At 47.1% G+C, this 16,998-nt stretch overlaps 2 protein-coding genes across 5 annotated transcripts in view; one reads left to right on the top strand and one right to left on the bottom strand.

Moving 5' to 3' along the window:
• TMEM116 (transmembrane protein 116) overlaps positions 1-8,799 on the top strand; it is a 12,074-nt gene extending 3,275 nt beyond the window's left edge. Inside the window, exons 3-10 of the mRNA XM_017734853.1 lie at positions 1,162-1,293; positions 4,905-5,009; positions 5,462-5,511; positions 5,950-6,033; positions 6,115-6,253; positions 6,960-7,104; positions 7,194-7,267; positions 7,939-8,799. Of these exons, the coding sequence (XP_017590342.1) occupies positions 1,162-1,293; positions 4,905-5,009; positions 5,462-5,511; positions 5,950-6,033; positions 6,115-6,253; positions 6,960-7,104; positions 7,194-7,267; positions 7,939-8,139 (930 nt within the window). The 3' untranslated portion in view covers positions 8,140-8,799. The remainder of the gene's footprint in view (positions 1-1,161; positions 1,294-4,904; positions 5,010-5,461; positions 5,512-5,949; positions 6,034-6,114; positions 6,254-6,959; positions 7,105-7,193; positions 7,268-7,938) is intronic.
• A 2,045-nt stretch (positions 8,800-10,844) lies between these two features.
• MAPKAPK5 (mitogen-activated protein kinase-activated protein kinase 5) overlaps positions 10,845-16,998 on the bottom strand; it is a 21,449-nt gene continuing 15,295 nt past the window's right edge. For 2 of the 4 annotated variants that reach the window (XM_017734851.1, XM_017734852.1), the window contains 5 exons: positions 16,663-16,783; positions 15,963-16,093; positions 15,253-15,374; positions 14,851-14,955; positions 13,698-13,887 (listed from right to left, as the gene is read on the bottom strand). In XM_017734851.1, the coding sequence (XP_017590340.1) occupies positions 13,793-13,887; positions 14,851-14,955; positions 15,253-15,374; positions 15,963-16,093; positions 16,663-16,783 (574 nt within the window). In that variant the 3' untranslated portion in view covers positions 13,698-13,792. Of the gene's footprint in view, positions 13,888-14,850; positions 14,956-15,252; positions 15,375-15,962; positions 16,094-16,662; positions 16,784-16,998 lie in introns of all 4 variants that reach the window. The other 2 variants (XM_008634060.2, XM_008634061.2) reach the window with 2 other exon arrangements.

Below are 16,998 nucleotides of genomic sequence, written 5' to 3'. Positions count from 1 at the left end.
AGGGAAAGAAAAACAGCATAATTTTCTCTCCTGGATGCTGAAAATGAGGTACGAAAAGCTTCAATTAAGAATGTGGGTAATTTGACCGCTTTTCCAGAGTCTCTGCTCTCCCAATAACAATGAAAATGTTGGCCAGAATTTTGCACAAATGTTTTCCTGCAATGTTTACAGTCCTGGCCAGTGTGTGCAAACTGGAAATGGGCTGGAAACTGTTGTTAAAGGAGACGTGACTCCTTGCCAGCAAGATGCAGCAGAGACTAATGGCTCTCAGTGGAAATTAATCCAGCGTGTAAAACAAACCCAGCTGTGGCAGTCACCCAGCCTTAGTCACCAGCTGAAATGACATGGAACACATAGAAAAATGTTTGTTTCAAATCATTCCAGACCTGAGGAAGGGTTTGTGTTTACCAAAAGTTTGATTTCTCTGTGAGTTTATTTAAAACATGATGTCTCTTCTCCCTGCCAACCAGTCCCGTTCTGCAAAATTTTACATTATGGGTATTTGGGATATTTTCTATAAGTTTTGATGCTGCTCTTGGATCCTGTAGCAGAAGTGGTGGTTAGAGCAGAGTATGTGCATGGAACAGCTCCTGAGAGCACAAATCCACGTGGATTTTGCCTGCAAGGAGAGTTGTGTCACCAGAAGAGCTGGGGGGTGACAGTGTTCAGATAACACCAGATAACCTGGTATTGATGTCTGAGCACAATTAACCTTTCTGCTACAATTGGTGTAGTAATGTTAAATCGCCGAAAACAACGATGATATTCATGAGTAAATGTTGAAAATTTTTCACCTAGTACCTTTCCTTTGAACTCGCTTGGCTGTGAAAGTAGAGGAGACTTTTTTTCCTTGAAGCTCTCAGGGTTTGCTGCAGATTAATTGAATGGTCTCAGAAATATTGTCACAGTGCATCCCTGAGGGTAAAATCATCCCTCCACCAAGTGCCACTTATCCCCCACTTACCCTCAATTAAGGCTTTCAAAATAACTTTGCAGCGGGATACTGTTTTCTATTGAAATATTTTCCTCACCTGCAGAAAAGCCTGTAAAAGACTGTATTTAATATCTTTATGTCTGATAACGGGGTAAAACTGCAGCTGTGGGGGGGTGTGGGAGGGTTGTGACTCCACTCACACCTGCTGAGCCTTTTTCCTTTTCCAGGTGCGTCCACTTTTCTACCTGAGCCTCTCGGACTTGTTCCTGGGCATGTGCTGGCTGGCTGGGGCCCTGCTCTACAGCTCACCCACCTCCCAGCAGGACCTCATCTGCTACAACCTGCAGGCCACAGGACAGGTGAGTGGCCTTGGCTCCACATTCCATAATTAACCTCATAATTTGTCGTAATTAACCTCGCTGAGTGATCAGAGCGTGGCTGTGGGGGCTGTTTCTAGACAGGCTTTAGCAGGTCCCTTGGCTTTGTGTGGAAAAGGGAGATGATGATACTGGGGTTTAGGGTCCTCTGGTGTGTGAGAGGAAAAGAAAAGGTGGGATTTTGTGGTTGTTTGTGTGAAATGAGCAGATGGGGCTTGATCTCTTTCCCATTGGATTCGTGCCCATGGATCTCTCTGCTCTCACGTAGCAGCTTTTCTATTCCTCTTCATGCTTCCTCCAGCCTGGGCAGGAACAGACACATTCTGTGACTTGCTTGAGCTCAGACTTAAATTACTCACATGAACATCCCAGTTCTTGCTCTTCCCAAGGATCCTCCATCAGCACAAGCTCAGCCTGAGTCCCATTGACTGAGCTGCTTTCTAACTGATTCCATGTGCTGGGGACCAGTTGGAGTAGGGTGAGTGAGCACTGTTTTCCTGACAGTTTGCTGTTGCCTCACTCAGTTCCCGTTTCAATACCAGACTTTGGAAATATTGGCTCTCAAAAATCTCTGCAGGGTCCAGCTGAGCTTGGGCCTGGGGGGGTTCATAAGTGATGATCCCTGGAATTAATTATTTCCTTTTAAAGGACATGGCTGGGAAGAGCAAGGGGCTTTTGGAAGTCTTGATGTGTAGGCTCAGGCAGCTCCATGAGAGTGTGGTGGTACCCACAACTGGGAACTGAATGTCCTCATGGAGCAGCAGCATCCAAAGCTGGAAAGGATCTCCATGTGCCTCAGAGAGGGCAGGGAAGTAGCTGCAGGTGCAGGATGGAATTGTTCCTGCTGTTGTGTGTCTGGGGATGGCCTCTGCAGCCCAGGCTTGTTTCAGCAGCTGGTTTTGGAGGTACAAATGTGTTGCTGAGGGTGGTGAGAGCAGCTGTTTCATCCCAAGCTCATCTCTGGCCTCTCCAGCTCTGCTGTGCTGCTCTGGAGGCTCCACAATATGTTCATGTTGAGAGATGAAACAGTGAGGTGTGGGTAACTTGGCCACTTGGGAATGATGCAGAACAACATCAAAGATGTCTTCAAGGTGATGGTACAGGGAAAAATGAGGAGAGCTCGGAAGAGGCTTTCAGAACTGGGAGGTGGAAGGAGCAAGCAGGACTGAGGGTGTCCCTGAGCTGTTTTCCTTGGGGAACTGTCCCTGGGGGACAGTTCTTGATGCTGGTGTGATCCTTATAAGGCCTGGAGAAGGCAATTTGCACTGCTGGAGGAGAAATAGGTTGGATATGGACAATATGCCCATAATTTCTCAGCTCCCCTGCACTTCTGGCTCTTTTCTGCCCTCACTTTTCTAGCCTGTGGCTGTGCTTCTCAGGGACACCAACGCAGGATAGGACAAGGTAGGATCTTTCTTTTCATGCTGGCTGGGCAGAGCTGGCCTTGGGCCAGTTCTTCCAGAACAGGGCTTGTGGTGGAGTGTGCAGTCACACCCTGAGCTCAGCCAGTGTCCCCTGGCTCCTCTCCTGTGTGCCACCACCACTCTCCACAGCACAGGGACTGCCTGGGTGGCAGAGCCAGATTGTGCCTGGCAAGAGCTGTCACTGCTGTTTGCTCTGGGAGAAATTAAAACAAACTGAGCCTTTTCCGTAGCAACCTTTCTCCCAGGGCACGTGACAGTGCAGGACCTCCTCACCCAGCACCTTTCAGTGCCCTTGAGAGGTGAGAACACCTTGTGCGTAAGAAGGAGCCAGTAACAGGTTGAACCAGCAGCTTCTGCAGAGCAGAAGGGATCTGTAAGCTGATGACATGAGTAAATAAATATCTCACTGTGTTTCTGGGTGTCTCACAAACACCTGTGGCTTTTCTGCACACCAACACTAAGAGGGTGTCGGATGTGCCGAGGTGAGGACGGGCAGAGACAGCCCAGCAGTGGAGTTTGCAGCCTTTGGAGAGGCTTACACTGCAGTCCCTGTGATATCTCAAGGCACTGCCTTAAGAGCAGGACAATATTTTGCTTTATTCAGGCTGTTTGCCATTATTTGTCACCATGGGCTGATGTTGCAGTGGATGGAGCTGCCCAATGTCCAAACTGTGTCATAAAGGAGGAGATTCCTTTGTTTCTTGGATTTTCCCTGTTTCAGCCCCAGAGCTTTGATTGCTATGAATGTAAATACTGCTCCCTTTGCTGTCCCTCATTCTCACCTCCTCCTGCATTGCAATAATCAAGTCCAGATTGTGGTTATAATTGCACAACTCCCCTACATTCTTCCAGTTCAGTTCCAGTGGCCTAATAATGTCCTGGCAGGCTCTGTTCATGCTGGGGAGCACAATGGGAGCCACACAAGTGGGATAATGAGGGATTCTTGTGTCTCTGCTTTATCTCCTTGTGGGCAGTGCTGCAGGACTGTCCCCAGCCCCAAAGCTGGGGCTCGGGAGAGCAGAATTCCCTGCCCCTCCTGCTGGCACCTTCACAAGTGGCATTTGGGTCCCTGTTCCAGAAGGCAGCGCTGACATTACATGAGCCTCTCCCAGGCGTCCTGAAGTGCAAGGGAACGATCCTTGTGTTCTGTTTTGGCCTTCTCTGGAAGTAGTTGGAAAAGGGCAACAACCTCTCATTAAAGCTCATTTAATGAGCTGGAAAGTCACTGCAATATTCTTGTGGCAGCCCTTGGACTCGGCCTCTTGAGCCAGCCAGGAGCATTCGCAACCTCAGTGAAGGAGGCCGAGTTTGTTTAGTGACCACTTTCCCAGCCGTGGATGATATCAGGGTGGCAAACGTGTGCTCCTTATCTTTTTGGCAAAGGATAGGAATGGCCCAGGAAAAAAAAAAATCCTTTGTCCAGCCCTTCCTCTTTGCCTTTACCACTGAAGTTTGTGTTTCCTGTGACAAACACAGCACATGCATGTACATGTGATTAGGCAGCCTGGAGCAAGCATGGATTTGGAAACAAATGTGAAAAAGATTCGGGGGGGTTTATAGGAAGTTTTAGATAATTGGTCTCATCTCAAGCTGGAAGCAAAGGCTATGAAACTCTCAGTGTGCTCTATCCTTTCTCTTCTTTTTCCTGTGGAGGAAGAAAGGGGTTTTTGGGATGTTAACTCAAGCTGAGGGCAGAGAATACCTGCCCTCACATTCCTCTTGAAGTATCCAATTGTTTTCTGTTTCCGTGAATTCTCTTCGTAGAGAGCTCATTATGCAAGAACCAAATCTAAATGTCACATCTGTGCTGTGTTTCCTAATGGACATAGCATTGAGAGGGTCCAAGTGCCTCTGAAACCCTCACTGCCAGGCTCTGAGCCAAAAAAATGAGCCAGATCACAAAGATTTTTATTTCTAAGATAGTCCTGCTGTCATTAGTTTTCCTGTCTCCTGTCTGAGGCCAAAGTGAAGCTGCTTTTGTGCAGTTTAAAGTGGGAATCTCTCTCCAACCTGGCTCTTCCCAGCTGGATGTGAGCACAGGGGCTGTGCAGGGACCCTCACCTTTGGCAGGTGTTCATCATCCTGCCTCTGTTCCATGGGATTTGGGAGGAGCTAAACATGCTACAGGAATTGTTATTCCAGGACTGAAATGCTGTTTTAATTTCTCAGATATTCTACGTGGCCTCTTTCCTCTACACTGTCAACTACACCTGGCACCTGTACATGGACCTAAAGGTGAAATACAACCAGAACCTCTTCAGGGTGCCTCCCCAGGCGAGTGGGACTGATGTGGGACTGGTGTAAAGGCTGGGAACTGAGGGACAAGGACACAACACTCAGGAAAACTCTCCCTGCATTGCAGGCTGAGCAAACACTTCACACACCCCGTGACCAAAATCCTTGCAGTTGTTTCCTCCCTCACACCTGAACAGGGAGGCACCACCACTGCCGTGACCAGGATGTGGGTTCCCAGGTATTCCTGCAAGATGGCACCTTCCTTATGCAGCTCTTCCAAACAAACCCATAATCTCCACTGCCCTACACAGCTTCCCCAGACATTTGCTGTGCACAGCAACCTTCCTATCCCAGCTGTTCCATCTGGAAGTTCAAGAGCAGCAGGCTGGGCAGATCCCCCTCAGCTGCTGAAATGCTCCCTGGAAGCTGCTTGCTGTGAACCAGGGGCTGTAGAAAAATGGTAATTTCATTAGGATTTTTGGATTTTGCAGGTTGTAGATTATGCAAGTTGTGTTGGCCGAATAGCAACGATCTTGTCAAGGTAAGAATTCATTCTCCCTAGTGGGAGAGTGTGGATTTGGTAAATGAAGAGTTAATTCTCCCTGGCAGGAGGATGTGGATTTGGTAAACTGCAGTGTCCTGATCTCTGTTTCCTACTTGTTTTGAAGCAAGTTTTACTAAAAGCTGTGAAGCTCATCTTTAACAGCAGTGACCACATGAATGCAGAGTAAGAGGTTTTTTCAACCAAGTTAATGATAACTTTATTAACTGGATGTGGTTTTCCAGAAGGTTTCCCTTTACCAATGATTAGCCCTCACAAATGAAAGCACCAATGTTGGTAAAGCTGATAAAATACTTTTCCAGAGCACTGCCAATAAAAACAACTTTAAAGTGCTCTGTAGTGATGGGAGAAAAACCAAGCAGTGCCCAAGTGGAGCAGTGCAATAACCCATGACTGTGCTGTCCTTTCTCCTCTCAGCCTGATCCCTTTGCTCCTCATGGTGCCGGTGTTTTGCCTGGGTAACAGCAGTAATTGCTACCAGAACTTCAGCCAGAAGCACGGGTGAGCTTCCTCCCTTCCTCTCACAGCCCCAGGGCTGCTGGGGGTGGGCAGGAGCTCAGGCTCTTCCCTGTGTCCCCACAGGTGTCTCCTGATGCACACGGAGATGGCCGAGCCCCCCAGCGAGCCCCAGAGTCTGAGCGGCTCCGTTTGCCGCGCGATGCATTTCTACAGCATTGGCGTCTTCCTCATCTCCTTCCTCATCAGCTTCGTAGCCATCCTGGTAAGGCTGGTCCTTGTGTAGTCCTGGCATGGCACCACAGGCCAGGCAGTCATGGAATCCTGGAATGGTTTGGGTGGGAAGGCATCTTAAGCTCACCCAGTGCCACCCCTCCCATGTGCGCAGACACCTTCCGCTATCCCAGGTTGCTTCAAGCCCTGTCCGACCTGGCCTTGGACACTTCCAGGGATGGGGCAGCCACAGCTTTCCTTGGAAGGATTTGTTCCCAATATCCCATCCAACCCTGCTCTCAGTGTGAATCCACTGCTTACTCCGTGCTCTTGGTAAATAGGGCAGGGGAATAACTGTGTGCTGCTGCTTCCCTTTTGGAAAGGGTGGTAGGGGAGGGAAAATATCACTGTGCCACCATATAAATCCATCTGGAGTCCAGTGTTCTGTCAACTCATCCCAGAAATATTTAGTAGGATTTAGAAGGCTTGGAGCCTGGCAGGAGAGATCACCTCCTGCGTGGGTCAGCAAGAGGTGATTAATGGTTGGACTCTTTGATCTTAAGAGAATTTTTCCAGCCTAAACAATTTAATGATTCTAAAATCAATTCAGAGTCTTCTATTTAGAAAAGGCCACGTGCAGAGCAATACCTCCCCCAGGATTTCAGTGCTGTGTGAAAAGGTTGGATGGACTGGGATCCACCCTGGATGAACCCAGCAGATCACAGCCTGAACAATAACATTTGCCTGTTCTTTTCCAGGTTATCCTCAGTCAGGCCCGAGGTCTGTACAAAAGGTTTGTGAACTCCACAGGATTCCTGGGGGATCAGCAGTGGGCCATGATTAAGATGGTGGAACAACGGGTGGTTTTCTACCCCGTTGCCTTCTTCTGCTGCTGGGCCCCAGGTGAGCAGAGAGTTCCTCCCACAGCATCCCCCTGTGCAACTCCAGAGAGGTGGGGTTAACTTCACCCTCTCATCCATCCCTTTCCACAGCTGTCCTCCTTGGAATACTGAAATTGACTGCTTCAACAACCAGCAAAATCTACATGGCTCTGCTGATCCTGCAGGTAAATGTCTGCCCCTGCATCCTCCTGTTTCCTGCCTTCTCACCTTGAGTACTCCTGCCCTGCATCCAGTCCCTGCTGGATGCAGCTGGACAAGGATCTCTGCTGTGTGAGCCCAAGTCTGGTTTGTGCTTTTGCTTGGCAAAGGTCTTGGTTAGGCAGTTTATGTTTTTCATGGCCTTGAAAAGGTCTCAGGGCCCAAAATCCCAGCACTGTAACAGTTTAGTGGTGAACACAGTGCTGGGTGGATGTTTGGACTTGGTGATCTTGAAGGTCTATGATTCTGTGGTCATGGAAACTGTAGCAAATAGGACTAGAAAGGATCCCCAGAAACTGGGGTTTTTTCCCCATGTCTTTGAGTTTTCCCTATGTTCCTAAATCTCCAAATGTGATTCCCTAACAACACTTGTCCAGCTCCTTCCTGTGCCTGAGGCAGAAGTTAGACATTTTATTAAATTATATAGTTCTTATATTTATTTAATATATTAGTATATATAAAATATATTTGTGTGGCATTTATATTTAATTAGATATTCATTAAACATTTATTAAAATAACAACGCGATTTCTCTGTCATACGGAAGATAAAACCCTGCTGGAAGGGGGAGGTTTTCCAGGGATCTCAGAGCACGGTGCAGTGCTGGCATCCCTGATTCCCCCGTGCTCTCTCCCAGGCTCTCACCGCGGCTTCCCAGGGGCTCCTGAACTGCCTGGTGTACGGCTGGACCCAGCACGTGTTCCTGTCCCTGAAGCGCGGCTCCCTCCGGGACGTGGACACCCAGACCCCGCTCCTGCGCTCCCAGAAAAAGTTCTACTCCAGCACGGCCCCCGCCGGGCCGCCCGACACCGAGGGCTCCTCCTCCACCCTGCTCTGATGCAGCCCTGCCTGCAAGGAAAGAGGCAGAGTCTTTCCAGCTCCTCGTTATCCGGGGATGGAACTGTCCCTCGGGCAGCACAGCCCGAGCTCCAGCGGGGCTGGCAGAGCCAGGCGCTCAGTGGACATAGTTATTTATTTTATGGACTCTAAAGGGATTCTTTCAACGTGGTAAATCTTTAGTCCAGACTTTCTCCTCCTGGAAGTATCCTTAGAAATGCAGCAAACCCCATGTAACGGCTCAGAGACCTGGTCCAGCTCCTTGGAGGTTGGGCAGAGGAGGTTTTACTTTATTTCTCCAAGTCTTTGCTTTTACAAATTAACAGTAAAGCAAAATGAGTATTTTTCAATGTCTGCCTTTTAATTCACTCTAACCATGAGAACATGCACCACCCTAAGAGCCAACTGCAGGGAGTGAAGAATTGCAAAGCAGGACAAAACCTGCCTGGAATTTCTGCACGTTTCCCTTCCCTTCCTCCTGCTCGGCCACAATACTCCCAAAAATCAGCTGCTTCGACTCTGTGGAGCATCCCTCATGAACCAGGTGAGCAGGACTTTGTCTGAATCTCTCTTTACATTTCCGGATGCTCACATGAATTATTTGCTGAGGTCTCAACTTTCTATAGAAAATAAACCAGATCTTAAGCTGTGTTGAAAACAACTCTTTACCTTTACACTCTTTATTTTCTAACAGCTTCACTTTTTGGGTCCAACCCAAATTCTTCACATAGCAGGTTCTACAAGAAGAGGAAATACTCCAGCTTTGTGTAATTAACTTACATAATGTAACTGTGTAAACTCTGGGTAAGTCACACAAGGGCCCTGGAGTTTTGGTCAATTACTTATTTTCTCCTACAGCGTGAGACCGAGTGAAACAATTCAATATTGCTGTTCTACAGGATAAACCCAAGGTTTTCAGCCATCTTCTTCCACCTGGTCCTTCAAATCCTCCTCAGGAACCCATTCTCTAGTCCCAACGTTTAATGTCCCCTCTGGGGTCATGAAGTATTACAGGGAAGTTTTTTATTCCAAAATATTTCTGCCTGAGTCATGTAATTTACCCCGTCTGTCAATGATACAGAACACTCGATCCTGGCTGGTTTTCCCTGCCTTAGAGCCAAGTTTCCTTGGAATAACTGTATCATGGGCTGTGCAACCCCAGGAGAGCTGGAAGAGGCTGAGCAGGAAGAGCCTTTGGAGCAGGAAAGAGAGGCCCCATTCCAGCAGGAGAACTCCTCTGGCTCTTGGGACACAGCTTGGATGCCACAGGCACTGCTTCCCAGGCTGGAGAGACAGTCAAAAAGCTGCCTGGAATTTAGCAGCAAAAATCCCATGGAAGAGCCCCGTGGATGATTCAGTGTTTCTCCAGCCCCAGTTCAAAGGCAAATATTTTGTGGGGAGGAAGGGATCTGTGCCCTGGCACTGGCAGGAGCAAGCAGGATGTGAAACATATCCCAGGAGCCTCCTGCACCCTCCAGGGACTGACCCCGTTTGTGGAGCCAGTGCAATTTGTTTAAAAGGGGATTAAGACTTCCTAAGTGATGGAAGATTACCCGGGAAACAATGATTGGATTGCTAATGGACCATCAGAGCTGTCAGTGGGTGCTGACACAGTCCCAGGGCTCCTCAGGCAGCTCAGCAGTCACGCAGTGTTTGTTTGAGGGGAGTTTTCTTGCTGGAAAGAGCCATTCCATGGGCCACACATCCTCCTGGGACATGGGAGAATCCTTTTGGCTCACAGCTGGGGTGGCTGCTTTATGTGCTCCCAGGAAACTGTTCCCTCACTCCCTTTCCCAGTCTGGATGCTCCGAGGGTCACTCACCACCCAACCCTCTCAGAACTCCTCAAAGGCACCAAACAGAGGGAAATTCTCTTACAAGGAAGGAGCCTGAGCCCTCACAACTGTCCCATCTTTTGTCCTGAAGTGCTCCTGGGACAAGGCTGTGTCTGGTTCCTGTCACCAAGTCAAGCCCTGCTCAAGGATAACAAAACTATTTCCAGAGGCAGGAAGGGTCCAAGTGCCAGCTCCGTGGTCAGAAGGGTGAGGGGAAGCACTCCCTGCTCCCTGGAAAAGCACAGGGCCAGCAGGAACAAAGGCAGATCCATTTCTCACCACCCAGTGTCCCCCAGTCCTGCCCCAAGTCCCAGCAGGGCTCCCACTTCAGCCAAGCCCAGACCCTGCAAGGATCATCATCCCAAAGGAACCTTTCCAGTGTCACTGAAGACAGAAGGACTCATCCCTCCCTTCCCTAACTGCCCAGTCCGACCCCACAGCTACTGGGAGCACTGGGCAGGGGCTGCTGCCATCTGATGGAAAGCTGGGCTTAAAAAAGGCAATTTTGGGTTATGTTGCCACAACTTCCATGGGATTTATCCAGCCTCTCCTGCCATCCTTTCATCTCAAAGCCTCATTCAAGTGCTTATTCCCATGGATAAGGGAGGGGGGATGGGGGGCTAGGGGGTGGCAGAATAATGGAATCATGGAATCTTTAAGGCTGGAAAGGCCCTCTAAGACCATCAAATCCAAAAATTAACCCAGCACCATGGCATTCACCACTAACCACATGCCCAGGTGCTGCATCCACACCTTCTGGACACTTCCAGAGAAAAGCAGGGTGGCAGGAGAATTGTGCTGCCATTCCCTCTTGCTCCTTTCTCCCTTCTGTCCTACAGGGATTTGGGAACCAAACAAAAGCAGCCAGGAACTTCTGAGTTTAGTAAAATCATTTATATACAGGATGGGTAATATTTACAATGTAATACTGATCCAAAAGGAACTAACAGGGAACACTGAGAAGGAGAAATGAGAACATTTTAACACACAGGAGTTAAACATGGGGACAGACTCTGGTTTCCAAAAGAAAATCCAAAAGTAATGACAGCAAAACTTTGACATGTTGCTATTTCCAATCAAAAGCTCTTTCACTAATCAGGTTCTCCTAATTTTTAGTATATATATAGAAAAGCTTCAAATAATCAAGTCACAGGAGAAGTCAGATATACAGAAAATTTTGAAAAGGTCAAATGATTTCAGAGATTTTTCTTCACTTAAATAGAATTCTAAAAAAAACCCAAAACCCACCAACCTCCAGAACTTTCCCACATCTTTTTAGTGTTTGTACAAAGAAAGTCTTCTTTGATCCCACACTTCCAGCTCAAGATATTTACAATATTCACAGTCTGCTATAAAGGATCAGTAGCTTTATTACCAAGTCAAACCTCAGAGAATCAAGACAAGGTGTCCTGCACTTGCTTCAACTGAAAAATAACAAAACACAGGAAGGAGAAAGCCAAATGCTACTTGAAAATACATAAATGGATCCATTAAAGTTACTGAGCTTTGAAATGTAAAACAGAACTTTTCCAAGAGTAAAAAAATCAACTTTCTCATAAAAACAAAACCATTTGACCTTGAGTCTTCAAATTGTGTTTTCTTAATCTGTCCCTCCTCCCTCTGCTTCAGATCAGGCCCCTTCGTATTTATCACAGACAAGAAAATGTAGAGTAAATCCATCAAAAGCAGTTCCTTATGGCAAAAGCCCTTGGAAATTCGTACAAATGTTCCCACCTCAGGATCAGCAGCACTTAAGGGATGAAGAAAAGGAGGGATCCTGTAACACACATCAGATCCCACCTTCCCTTCTGACTGCACCTCCAATCTGATCCATTTTCCTGCCTACAAATTCTGGCTCCCAAAAAACTGCCTGAGGGTTTTCCTCCTGGGAGGGCAGAGTCACAAAGTGCGTTTTGAGGGGATTTTTTTGCTCTGCCATTCAAACAAAGGTGATTTCCTTGTTTCTGTCTCTATTTGCCACACTTGAAAGTTTCAGTTTCCCAGAAAAAACATGGATTTCAAGTTCAAAATGAAACCATTTCAAGACATGACCTAGAATTAGAATAAGGACAGAAATGCACGTAACAGGGCTTGGTGGTACAGCCAAGAAATGACAAAAACTCTCAATTTTTGCCAATTCTCTTCAGTTTTCATCAACAGGTCAGTGCACAAATATTCCAGCTAGTGTCAGAGGTACAATTCCAGCTCACACAAACACTCCTTGCTCCCATCAGAGGATGGATAAGCAGGGACTGTTCTTACCCTGCAATAAATCAGGCATTGGAAAACTGTCCACAGGATTAAGGAAAGCTGACAAAAGAGAACAGGAAACAAAGCATCTCCTTCACGTAGAAAAAACAAGTCACCTTTAGAAAATTGTATAGAAAGAGTCAGACACTGCTTTGCCATCCAGCTAAAGCTGCAAGGAAGTTTTGGTATAGAAAAGAGACAAAAAAAAGAACAAGGCTGGACTTCCATAAGAGAGAACTGGGAGATTCATGGCTCAGGTTTGTCAATGTAAACCCAAAAATGGATGAGCTGTGAAAGACAACAACGTTCAGGAGTGGTCACTGATGGCCCTGGGTTGGCACTTCAGTCTGCAGACCAAACTCACCCGATGTCTGCACGGGTTTGGTACCAAAATAGCTCTATAAAAAGCCTCCGCCCGGTCTCGAAAGAAAGAGAAGCAGAAAAGGTAGAAAACTAGAACTATGTACAGATTCTTCCCATTGGTTTGCTTTATCAGGATTAAAAAAAGCAGCTTTTGGAGCCAATGTTCCAGACTAGAGTAAGAACCTGCCCTGGGGAGGCAGCAAAGGATGTGTGGCAAGGAGCAGCCCTGCAGTTGTGGCTCCCCCAAGAAGGAGCTTGAAGGCATCAGAGAGGGGAATTTGGGCTCCAGAGACAGATCCCAAGGGTTCCCCAGAGCACTGGGAGCCTGCCCAGGAGCAGCTCTGCCAAACAAGAGGACAGGTCTGAACCCAAGCCTTGGATCTTCTAGGAAGGAAAGAATGGGAATACAGGGGTGGATCCCACACAAACAAACCCCAGGCTGGTCTCGGCCCATAGAAGATCCCACCATGGAAATTAAAATAACTTGTGCATAAGAACTTGAACATTCTTCTCTTCTGTTGTTGGACAAGGTGAGAAAAAGAAGAGTTTTGTGCTGAATGGCTGATTCAGCCTTAAAAAAGCTCTGAGGAAGATGAGGAGAAAGAAAGGGGGTTAAGCCTTACAGAAGGTCTGAGGGAGATGGGGAAGATGACAAAAAAAGAGAGTCACTGCTCAGAACTGAAAATTCCAGCAAGCACATGGCCTCAGGTGCCTGGGCAAGGCAGCAAGCCAAACTGAAGGGTATTGAATTGATTTTTCTCTACCTAAAGACCTGGAATTTAGGTGCCAAGGGGAGCTGTGAATTTGGATTTCACAGCACTTGCTTCAAGTACTCACTGAGCAGGGGCTTGAGAAACTGTGGCTCTCCTTCGCATACAGTCACTGCAGGGGCTGGATGTGGCAGGTGAAAGGCAGCTTCTGCAACTGGTTATTAAGAAAAAGAATGGTTTTTAACAATAAAATCCACCCCATTTAGGGGGCTCATGATTAACAGTACATAAGTGATCATATATACCTCGAGGAACTGAGTTTTAAAAAAATATTACAGTACCAATGATTTTTTTTTTGTATCTACAACTATACAGCATTTTCAAGCAGTATGGAAATTTAATGAAATAATTATGATTTATTAATTTACATAAAAATACTTTTTACAGTTAAAGAATAAATCTTAAATGGTAAAAAAAATAAGATTAAGAAGCTCCAGCTATTGAGAGTCGTGGGAGTTTGTCTGCTCTTCAATCACTTGTTTGACAATTTCTGCCAGTTTTAGTCGATCCACTTTGTCTGTGAATCCTCTGCCTGGAAGGGAAAAAACAGGGAATCAGCTGGAGCTAGACACAAGGAGGAAAGCAATCCTGGCTGGAATTAAACAGTGCCTCACACAGACTTAGGGCAACATCAGCACAGGATCCAAAAGGAATTATGGTCCATAGTTCTGTTGGAAAAATTGAGCACTTAAAAACCTAAATTAAAGCCAAGCAAATAGAACAGGAGAAGAAGCAGGACCAAGCCCTTGTGAAGCTTCCTGATGCCCCTGGACCCTTCTATCCATCAGCACCTGCTCCTGGGGGCTGACACCTCTGGCAGCCTCTTTTGTCCAGGAGCCACCTGAGCATTCCCAAGGTGACTGTCCTGGTTTAATTGTGCTTCCCACCCAAGCTGAGCTGAAGAGCTGCTGTGCTGACAGGGAGAAGCAGCCTCCAGCAGAAAGAGGGAATAAACAGCTGGATGGAAAGCAGCTCAACACAGCTGAAGAGATTCCTAAAAGAATCAGAGAATCCTGGAATGGTTGGAAAGGACTTTAAAGGTTATCTGAGTCCACTCCCTGGGCAGGGACACCTTCCACTACTGCAGGTTGCTCCAAGCCCAGTCCAACCCCTCCTTGGAGACTTCCAGGAATGGGGAAGCCACAGCTTCTCTGGGCAACCTGTCCAGGGCCTCCCCACCCTCCCAGGGAAGGGTTTCTTCCATATATCCCATCTATCCCTGCCCTCTGGCAGTTTAAAATTGCTCCTTTTCTATCATGATCCATTTGTGCTGTCGTGTTCCTGCTGCCTCTGAAAACTCAGCCCTGACCCTCAAACAGAAATCTCAAAGCAGCACTTCCACCCTCATTTTGGGAACACCAGTTCTGGGAGAAGGGCTGAAACAGTGTCAAAACCTAAATCAGCCCAAATCCAATCAATTTGGGGTTATTTCCATAGCAGGAGGTCTGTGCTTCCCCCGTTTCCACATTCCCTGTGGGAGAGCAGGAATTCTCACCATTCCAGCTGAAGCTCTGCAGGGTGTCTCGCAGCAACTTGCACTCCCTGTTGTATTTCCAGGCCTCCTGCATCACTTCATTCAGCTTCTCATCTTCATTCTCTCCTGTTTGGGACAACAAATGGACACGGAAGGTTTGGCCTCGTGCCTCACTCAGGGATCAGCAAACTGGGCAGTTACTCCTGCTCACCCCAGATAAACCAGGAAATGGGCTTTAAACCAAATATTCCTGTTTGAAAGTTCTTTTAACAGCTCTGCACGTCACTAAAATTCCACATGAACCCAAATCCCAGCCCAGAGGCTGCCCAGGAGTTTTGTTTTTCCTTCCTCACCACTGACACAGACAGACCCAAAGTCGGTGTCTTGCACATTTAGGAATAAAACGTTCTTAAAAGTGGCAACCTTTACCAGCCTGTGGTAGAATGCACTGAGCAATCACATCTCTCAGCTTCTCCAGAGCCACGTTGGAATCGTTGCTTCCATTCTCAGGGTCATGGATGTAAACACCATCCTTTGGCTTGGTGCTGCAGAAGAACAAGGGGGAAATAATTAGAATTTGGGCGCAGCTCAAGCTCGTTACTTGTTGTGTAACTGCTCCAGTATAACACAGCTCCTTCCCTCTCTGGGAAACTGGGAGACAGGTTCAGCGTTAATTACAATTATTGTCCTATATTATGAGACCATTTGAGGTATGAAGAAAAAGAAATATTCCTTTAAATTACTTCAAATAAGGGTAATCCTAAAATGCATGAGGCTATTTTTCAGATTAACTCAAGCAAAGAGAGAGAGAGAGATATTACCTGACTTTTTCAGTAAATAAATGTCAGGATGAGAAAAAAGATCTTGGAATTCTTTGTCCCAGTTTGCCTTATCTTACACGTGACCCACCATCCCATTTAATACAGGAACAGTATCCAACCTCCTTCCAACCCTCACTGCCACATCTTGGCAGACAAACCACACTGTGCCACTATTACTTGACTGAGTAACACCAGGAGTGTGTTAAACCATCAAAACTGTGCCATTCCCAAAGCCTGTGCCATTCCCAAAGCCATCTTCCAGCCATCCCAGCTGGCTCCACATTGTCCTTTCAAACCCAGCTTTGGAGTTACCCCAGGAGTTTCCGCTTGCGCAGGATCGGGTTGTTCACGGAGTGAAGGGGTTTCAGGCTCACTTTGAGGTCTTGGATTCTCATGTTTGCAAGTTGTTCTGCGTGAGCCTGTTGGATCCCTGCCACCATGGCCTGCAAAGACAAAAGGGGCACTTGGGTTTGCCATGGGTGAAAAAAAAGAGGCACCAAAATCTGATTTATTTTGGAGATGTGTAAGAAAATCAGGTTTGCATGAAGCAAGGCATGGTTAGAACTAAAATCAGTGACAAAATATCCCTAGGGGAAACAGGACAAAGGATCATCTCCTTCTCATGTTCACAAGATTGACTGAACTCCTCTTTGAGCAGAAGTTAAAGGAAACAAGGACTATTTGTTTAATTAGTGAGGTCATTGCTGCAGTGAGGATAAAACATGGCAAAAAAGAGGAAAGACCTATGGAAGATTCCTCAGGCTCTGCTCTCTACCATCAGCACGTGGCTGCTCGTTACCACCAATCTGGAAGCATCTCCTTCAAGCCCAAAGTTCACATTTTATTTCCATTTTCATTCTTAGTTCCATTTTCTCCCCAAGATCTCAGGCTCTCCTAACGCAGAAGAGAAGCTCCTTATCTGCATAACCCCAGATAAGAGAAAGCCCTCCACCCATCCCAGAGCTCTCCTGCTCCTGTGCAATATTCCTGATAAAAGAACTGCTGGTCAGACCTTGTCCATCATCAGCTGGGCAGAGGGCAGGATGTTATCCAGGGCCTCCGTGGAATTGAGCCAGGGATGGTCCAACACCCCCTCAATGGTCAGGCGTTCCTCAGGTTTGACCTTCAGCAGCCTGGAGAGGAAGGAATAAATCCCTACTGAGGGGTTTGTTGATTTACAGAGCATTCAAGCATTTTAAAGGCCAAAAAAGAAACTCCTCCAAAAGCTCAAACTGCCCCAAAATCAGCCCCAAATCTGTCCCAGCTCCCTGACCTTGCTGTGGTTTAATACTGTCCCAGCTGAGCCAGGGCAATCCAGCACTCAGGGCAAAGGAAGGTGCTGAAGGCA

Source organism: Corvus brachyrhynchos, unplaced genomic scaffold, assembly GCF_000691975.1.
Source record: "Corvus brachyrhynchos isolate BGI_N302 unplaced genomic scaffold, ASM69197v1 scaffold114, whole genome shotgun sequence".
Classification (NCBI taxonomy): Eukaryota; Metazoa; Chordata; class Aves; order Passeriformes; family Corvidae; genus Corvus; species Corvus brachyrhynchos.
The sequence above is the reverse complement of the archived record's forward strand: the minus strand, read 5'-3'. Positions and strand labels throughout refer to the sequence as shown.